Raw genomic sequence first — 7,960 nt, forward strand, 5'->3', positions numbered from 1 at the left:
ATTACACTTTTATGTTTAACCAGAATGAGTTTGTATGGAAGCAGACCTCTGTAGCCAGCTTAATGAAACTGAAGATACTGATAAAAGCAAGAATATATGAAGCATACATTTGAAATAGTAGAATTGGTTTTAGAACAATCCAGTCAAACAAGTCTGCAAAGGCATTGGTAATATATGTGCCCTTTGCAGACTTGGGTACATGAAAATTAAGTGATTCACTTTTGAAATGAAATATGCATTAGTTAGAGCTCAAGTGTGAGAGCTCTGTCACCTACATAGCAACCTCCATTTGGAATTACTGGAAAGAATAACATCATTATTATTATTATTACTATTACTATTATTACTATTTCCAGTATAGTAGGCACTGCAGGGCCTCCCTCATGGACCAGGTGCCATTGTGGAAGTACAGAAGAGAAGCAGCATAAAGAGCTCCTTGATGCAAACAGCAAAAAATGACAAATAGATATTAACAGAGGAACAGCTCCATGGAAACTATGAGAAGACATTGGTCAGTGAGATAAGGAGAAGCCATAATACAGCCCCCATGGTCTGCTATAGTGAGTGAGATATCACTCCATTTTAGAGGAGGTGATGAACACCCACTGCTTCCTTGAGCTGGAAGGAATCAGGGGGCATTGTTTTCACACCTGCCTGCCACATCAGGGGACATGATTTTCAAGCCTGTCTCTGAGTGGCACAGTGTGCCTTGAGGTGGCCAAATCTGGCCCTCCAAATGGTAACAGAGATCTGGCACCAGCTGAGGGAATACACCCAAACCACACGGGTGCTTCCCAGGACGCTTCACACCCTCTCCAGGCATGTTGCTTAGAAAGACTTCAGCTTTGTGCTTTGAAACAAAGTGAGAAGATAAAAGCCAAGGCCTTGAATTTTCAGCAGCTGGCATAGTGCAATCACCGGGCTATGGCAACCAAGAAGAACTTAACAGGGCCGAAGGGGTGTCCTAGCTGTAGGACCCTCACAGCATGATGATGCTGAGATGTCCTTACTTCCCAAAGCCTTGCTCTCAGTTCTCACCTGGCAGCAGCACTGCCTGTGCTCCCCCTGCCCATGTTGTCAAGGCCACTGGATGGATGGTGCACAGCAGTGAGGGGGTCCTCATCTCCCTAACTGAGGAGCAGGAGTGCATGCTCCTACTGAGAGATAGCTCTCACACACTGTTCCCAGCCACTGTAAAAACATTAATTTATTATTCAAATTTAAATTGCATAAGCTATTCTTGGTGCTATGATATTCCCTCAGGCGCCAGCTGAGATCAGAGTTTGCCCTGTTCAAATCTAAAAGGTTTTCAATCTAATTAAACAACAGGCAAAAGTTGGAAGGGAAAAGCAGAGACAGAGAACTGAGGTGAGGTTTTTAAGACAATGGCTCAGGGCTAGAAACCCCAATTTGCTTGCTCCCACTTCTGCTCCCTTAACTGGCTTTGGGATGCTCAGGCATTTCTCCTTAGAGCCATGACATCTATTTCAAATGTCGAACTTGGTATCAATGTCCCACTTATGCTGTGGCACTCTAGCTGCTAAAACAAATCCATTACAGTTTCTGTTTGTGCATAGGTCACAGCTCTGGCTACAGCCTGGTTTAAATACAGTTTGTCAGCTACCTCTGATTTTGGCATCACGAGCTCTACACGGATTAACCTCCCATGCCTTCACCCAGCTCAGTGGGGAAGGGCTGCAGCCAGTGCCTTATTCACAGCCACCAAGACCCTAACTACCTAGTTTAAACTTATCTTGGGCACATCCGTAGTACGCTGCAGTTACGGCCATAACATGGGGCATCATAACTACTAGCCAGAATGAATATGAAACACAATATAATGTTAGGTGTTCTGATTTCAAAATCAGAATTAAACCCACCCACTATTCACTACATTTTCTAAATCTTCTTTTCCTCAGCAACTGCAGAGCGGGCACCAGGGGAGGGTGTGTGGTGCCTGGCACCACACAAAATACAAGCTCCTAGATGGTCATTTAGTCAGCACCCCGCTGGTGTGAAGAGGGCAGTTAGCCTCCAGCCAGACACCTGAATAGTGCAGGCTGTTCTTGAATCTCCCATCACTCTGCACCCACCCTGCCTCAGCCACTGCATGTTACACCAGTCACTCTTCTAATGAGAGCTGTTAGGCTGGGCAGATGAAATGTCCAGTCACCTAAACACTGCTGGGGGTGCTCTGGTACCAGATAGAAGTGGATGAGATGGAGCTGCTCTTCTTACAGAAAAACTGATCTCAGACCTTTGGAAATTTATTTTTTTTATATATAAAAATCTGGATCACTGACAAAATACAGCCACAGATGAGCTTCCACGTGGCTACCCATAGCAAAATATGGAGCCCTAATAGTCTTAAATGCATTGCAACAGATCTTTCTCCTGCTCTGCTTCATGAAGTGAAGTGAAACTGGCAGAAGAGGCTGTCAGGGGGTTATTTTCTCTGCCTTTGCTGGCCTTGCCTGCAGCTGCAGCCCACAGGCAGGCTCAAAAACAGAGCTGACAAGGTGCCCTCTCAGCTCACTCAAACCACGGAGCAGAGACAAAGCTGGAAGGGATCCAGTGCAGGATTACAGGGGTGTGAAGCCAAGGGTGGGTTTTGCTTAGTGCTGGGGCTACCCTGTATGCCAGATAACATAGGAAGGGAACAGCAATGCTCCTCTTCAACAGTGGAGTCCAGTGAAGCACATCAAGTGCTGCCTGGTGCAGCTCCTAGCCACAGTCTGAGCCACCATGTGGGGACTGGAAAGATGGAAGAGGGGAAACTGGCTGTGGTGTAGATACCTCTCCCACAGTTTACTTGGACATCAGAAGCAGTTTACACAGGGTAGCACTCAGCTCCTCCTCTAAAGCCTGCCAGAGCTTATGTCCACAGGTTAAAGTTTGAGTCTGGCAATGTCTGCATGGTTAAACAAGGTATAGAGCTTAGCCCTCACCATGCTGGCTGTCACCTTGATTCAATCCCGCTGCCTGGTTCTGCACAGCATCAGTGGTTGGACCAGGTCAGGTTAGTCCCTGACCATGGACATGGGCTCAGGTATCACATTATCATTTTCCATTCCGTAGGTCATCCTAGGAGTCCTTTCCTTTAGATTTCAACCACAATTCTACATAGAAGTATACAGGGCCTGTGAGGAAAGGCAGGGAGTAGAAAGCTTTTCAGACTTTGATGCTGCCTTTTATAGTCCCTATAGTTACCAAGGGAAATGTTTTCAGAAGTCTCTGCTTCTAGAGAACTCTTTTGCTTCTGAGCACCCAGTTTAGAGATCCCATAGCTGCAACATTCAGGAGAATAAGGCACCCATATTTCCCAGATCTTCTTAAAATCTCTGGCCTGGGTCTTCCTATTTTTCCTCCATTTACCTTTCTGCAACAGAGAATCATAATAGCTTGAAAACTTAAAAAGATGCAGAGAGTCTCAGTTCCCTTATGTTTGTGTTTCATGGTCTCCAAACAGAAGCTAATTTGCTTGCCCAAACACAAAACTTACTGTCTTCCACCAAAGAGGAAGTTCACCATCCTGGAGACTCTGGAATTTTACTGTGTTTTTTTTTTCTCTGTTAATGCAGATCACTCTCTACTCTGAAAGGTTTGAAGAATTTCAGAAAACATTGACCAAAAGCAATGAAGTGTTTGCCACATTCAAACAGGAGATGGAGAAAGTGAGTAGCAGCTCATACCTGAACTCTATGCTTCACACTTTCCTTTTAAATTTTGGTATTTCTCACTGCAATAATTTTATTTGGAATGGGACCATTTCTGCCCATTTTGGAGAACAATCTCATCAGCATCCAAATAAGATCTTGGGCACACTCAGCCACAACCAATAGCAGCTTACACTTCAGCAATGTAAGCTGAATGTTTCACTTTCCCTTTCAGATAAAACCAAAATTTCCCTGGAAGAACAATCATTTTACCTAGAATTTAATGTGGTGGTTGGATACAGACCCCCCAGAGATATCAAATGGGGAGTCTGAAGCTGCATTTGTCAGCCCATGTCTCCAGGAGTGCCCAGAAGCCTCCTGGGTGACTGACACTGGTACAGAAAGGTTGACACAGGTTACACATCTTCCTACTGGCACAGACAGGCAGAGCTGAAGCCCATCAACACCTTCCCACCATTAAGCCCAAGTGGCTGTTTCGCTGCTGCTGGTGTACTTATTTCCTGTAATGAATGGGAGTCAAAAACCAAACACACCCATGTGTTGAGCCCACTTTCATAATAAATGATGTTCTGCTCTGCCACTGGGGCCCAAATTCCTGATGCCCTGACCCAGGCAACCACTAAGGATTTGCACAGAGAGTTCAGTCTGCAGAAAACCAAGTGGAAAGATGATGCTATGTAGGTAGTAGTGTATTTTGGAGGTAGTATAGAGGTGACTAATCCAGAGGGAACTTCCTTGGCAGTGCTGGCTCCGAAGATGCAAGCCCTTTTTTAACTTCCCAGCAATCTAACACTGTGGTCTGGTAAAGAGACAAACAGAATAATGCCACATTTTCTTTGCCTTTTGTTTTTGCAATAGTTCGTAATGTGGGATTTGGCTATACTTATAACCACATAATCAACTGGTCCTACTTTAGGACTGCAGACTGAAGGCTGAAAGTTACATAGCAGCTACATAAAACAAAATCCATGCTTTACCATAAATTATTACTTAGCACAGCCACTACAGCTGCTGGCAGCAGAGTTATGAGTACAGCCAAAGACCTGAATAAAAGGACTGCCCTAATTTAATCTTCAGCATGGATTTCCTGTTGTGATTCAGCTTTTCCTCCTGCTTCTGTAGATGACAAGGAAAATGAAGAAGTTGGAAAAGGATACTGCTACATGGAAATCCAGGTTTGAGAACTGTAACAGAGCATTACTGGACATGATTGAAGAGGTGAATAGTCTTTTTCTTCTCAGGATGCACTTCTTTCCCCACATAAAGCTTTAACTATGAGATGAGGTGACCTGAAACTGCCAGAAGTCAATGAAAACTTTGTTCTTGAATCTAAGGGTCTTTTTTTCCAGCTACCTTGGTAATCAGATATATTCACACAAAAAGACAACCCCAGCTGCTGGGGCTTTTAGGTTGTTCAGAGGCATTCATTACGTCCATGAGAATCTGAATTATGTAACTGTGAATTTTAAGTGCTCTAAAAATGTGCGATTGTTAATGCACTCACATAGAAGCAAATTGGCATTAATTCACTTCATGCAACTTTCTTTCTGCATAAGAGCATCCTCCCAGGGAATTAATGTGGTCTACCTAATGAACTTCAAATTTACACTTTTCATTAACTTCCTGTGTATGCAAACTCTAAGAGCCAAAAGCAAGTACAGTGGCTCACCATAGTTTTAAACATGCTGTCACAGGGGCATTGCAGACGAAATTCATAAGCATGTTGGAACTCATCCAAATAAGATAAGAGGCTGCTCAAAGTTTCACCCCAAATTTACACTGAACTTGGACCAGACCTTTCTGATTAGACTTATAGATCTGTGCTATTGCTCTTTCTGGGTTTCTGTATCTCTTGTTTCCTCATTGATTGTAGAAACAAGAAAATGTTCCAGTTCAGGCTGCTTTCACAGAATCTAGAAGCAAAATAAGCAAAAAATATAATACAGCTTGTTTTCACCAAAATTCACACACACTGGATGTCCAGGTAGGCTTTTGGATGCTTGTCTATACAGACATCCGCTACATCTTTCCACCTCCACAGATCAACAGGTACTCCTGCAAATATTTTTTGAGTGAAATTGATGTGGATCTGTATGGAGACTAAGAATGCTTAATACAGTGCAGTAACATGGCTGAATTTCCTCCTGAAGCTTCAGTACAAAAGACCGTAGTTACTGTAGAGCAGTTGGCAAAAGCCAGCTACCTGACAGTCTTGTGAGGGCTGCCTAGATCTCAATTTATTTCTTACCTGCCAGTTCCACCAAGGAACTGCATGCACCCAAACTCAGTTCTCACTTTTGTCTAATGTCTTTGACCACAGAAAGCCATGAGGACCAAGGAATATGAATGTTTCGTGCTAAAAATCCAGAGGCTTGAGAACCTTTGCCGGGCTCTGCAGGAAGAGAGGAATGAATTGTACAAAAAAATAAAGCAAGCACAGTTCCCTGAAGAAGTGAATGGAAATGGCATCTTAGAAGAAGATGATGATGCTGATAGAAGCCCTTCCTCTTCTGAGCAGGAAAGCATTGAGCTGCACGCTAATGATGAGAGGATGCTGAAGGAGCTGGCTGAAGCCTTTAGGGTGTCCCACAAGGCAGAGGGGTCCATCCCAAGCAACAGCAGCAATCCAGAGGCCAGTGATGCTCAGACATGTAATGCCATCCTGGTGCCAGAGCTCCCCTCTCCTCTAACCCCACAATCAGAGGCTGGGAATCCCTGTGAGAAGCCCAGTATGAGCACACCAGCGCCCACTGAACACATGCCAGCATCCCCTGGAAGCACATCAGCACCCACTGAAAATATTACAACACCCACTGACAACATGACGAAGCCCACCAAAAGCATGCTCGTGCTCCCAGAAAGGGCACCAGTACCCACAGAAAGTGCACCAATACCGCCTGAGAGTGTGCCAGTACCCACTGTGAACATGCCAAAACCCACTGAAAGCATGCCAGCAACCCCCAAAAACCTGCCAACACCAGCACAAAACATGCCCGTTCCCCTTGAGAATATGCCAGCACCCACAATAAGTCCATCAAAAGCTGCAGAGTGTGTGGATGACCCAGCAGAACGGTCTGTCCAAGCTCAGTCGTCAGAGCAAATGGGTGACACAGACATGGAAGCAGTGGATTGAAGATGCTGGTGTGTCCAGCCTTGTCCTCTAAAAACCACAACTCTACTTTGTCCTCTAAATTGATACTTTTCTTTTTTTTTAAAGAAACAAAAAGTGGGTGCTAAAACACACTCACATATCTGTAGGCAAGTGTAATGCAGTTCTCCTTGCTACCACTATCCAGTAATAATGGGTCTCCAAATTTTGCTGTCTTTCATCTGCTTGAAGCATAATATTTTCTTAATGACAGGAAAATACAATGAAATTACAGGATCTTTTTTTCCCCAGGCATGATGAGTCATCTAATTCAGCAAAACAATTTTAAAGTGTTGAAGTTTCACGTTTCAAAAATCGTTGCTATTCACATACATATATTTAAAGACTCATTAATTATATCTATTTGTGTAAAGGATGGCCTACTTGGACACATAGTGATTTTCATAAATGAGGTGAAAGGAATCTGTAATTACAAAGTAAAATAGTGAAACCAGCGATGTGGTCAGCCATATCCAAGGAAAGGTGCAATAGCAAAAGGTGAATTTTTGTATGAGCAAACTACTACTCAGCACTGTGGCCTGAACACCCACAAGCCCTTAGCCTTACCTTGAATCGCTATTTTCTGCTTAGGGTTCTAAAAGAGGTTTTGTTTTCAACAGAACTGCAGGGGAGGGGAGAAGATCTTTTCTAGATTCCTCATAAAATGACTGAAAACAACAGCAACTTACAAATTGATCACAATTCCCAAGGTAGGGGTCTCAACCCTCTTTCTGTATCCAACAGAAACCTGCTAGTTTGTCACGTTATTTGGGATCATGAGCCAGAGAGGGGCTTATGACTATTTCCAGCTCACAGATGAGGTCAAAAGTTCAGAAGTTGGTTGCCAGATCCCAGCTTCTAAATGAGGAACACACTGGAGGTACACTAGAAGGTACCAGGACATACTCCAGAAGATACCCCTAAGATCATGCTTCTGAATGGTGTCATCTCTCCCAGTCACAACCACATGACTCTCTTCACAACAACTTCCTCCTGCTGCTGCCGCCTGCGCTGATGCCACCAGGAGAAGGCTGAGCACAGTCACCTGTCACCCTGCTCGCTGGAGTGGAACACAAGTAAATAGCCCAGAAGCAAAATTAAAAGGTACGAGGAAAGCAAGAATCCGTCTCACAGA

General features: G+C 44.1%; 1 protein-coding gene across 2 annotated transcripts in view; it reads left to right on the top strand.

The window, feature by feature from the left end:
* TXLNB (taxilin beta) overlaps positions 1 to 6,887 on the top strand; it is a 32,872-nt gene extending 25,985 nt beyond the window's left edge. For both annotated transcript variants that reach the window (XM_062614271.1, XM_062614270.1), the window contains 3 exons: positions 3,582 to 3,674; positions 4,800 to 4,895; positions 5,998 to 6,887. In XM_062614271.1, coding sequence (XP_062470255.1) covers positions 3,582 to 3,674; positions 4,800 to 4,895; positions 5,998 to 6,810 — 1,002 coding nt within the window. In that variant the 3' untranslated portion in view covers positions 6,811 to 6,887. The remainder of the gene's footprint in view (positions 1 to 3,581; positions 3,675 to 4,799; positions 4,896 to 5,997) is intronic.
* The last annotated feature ends 1,073 nt before the right edge of the window (positions 6,888 to 7,960 follow it).

Source organism: Pezoporus occidentalis, unplaced genomic scaffold (assembly GCF_034315485.1).
Source record: "Pezoporus occidentalis ecotype Australia unplaced genomic scaffold, CSIRO_AGI_Poc_V1 ctg174, whole genome shotgun sequence".
In the NCBI taxonomy this organism is placed as follows: Eukaryota; Metazoa; Chordata; class Aves; order Psittaciformes; family Psittacidae; genus Pezoporus; species Pezoporus occidentalis.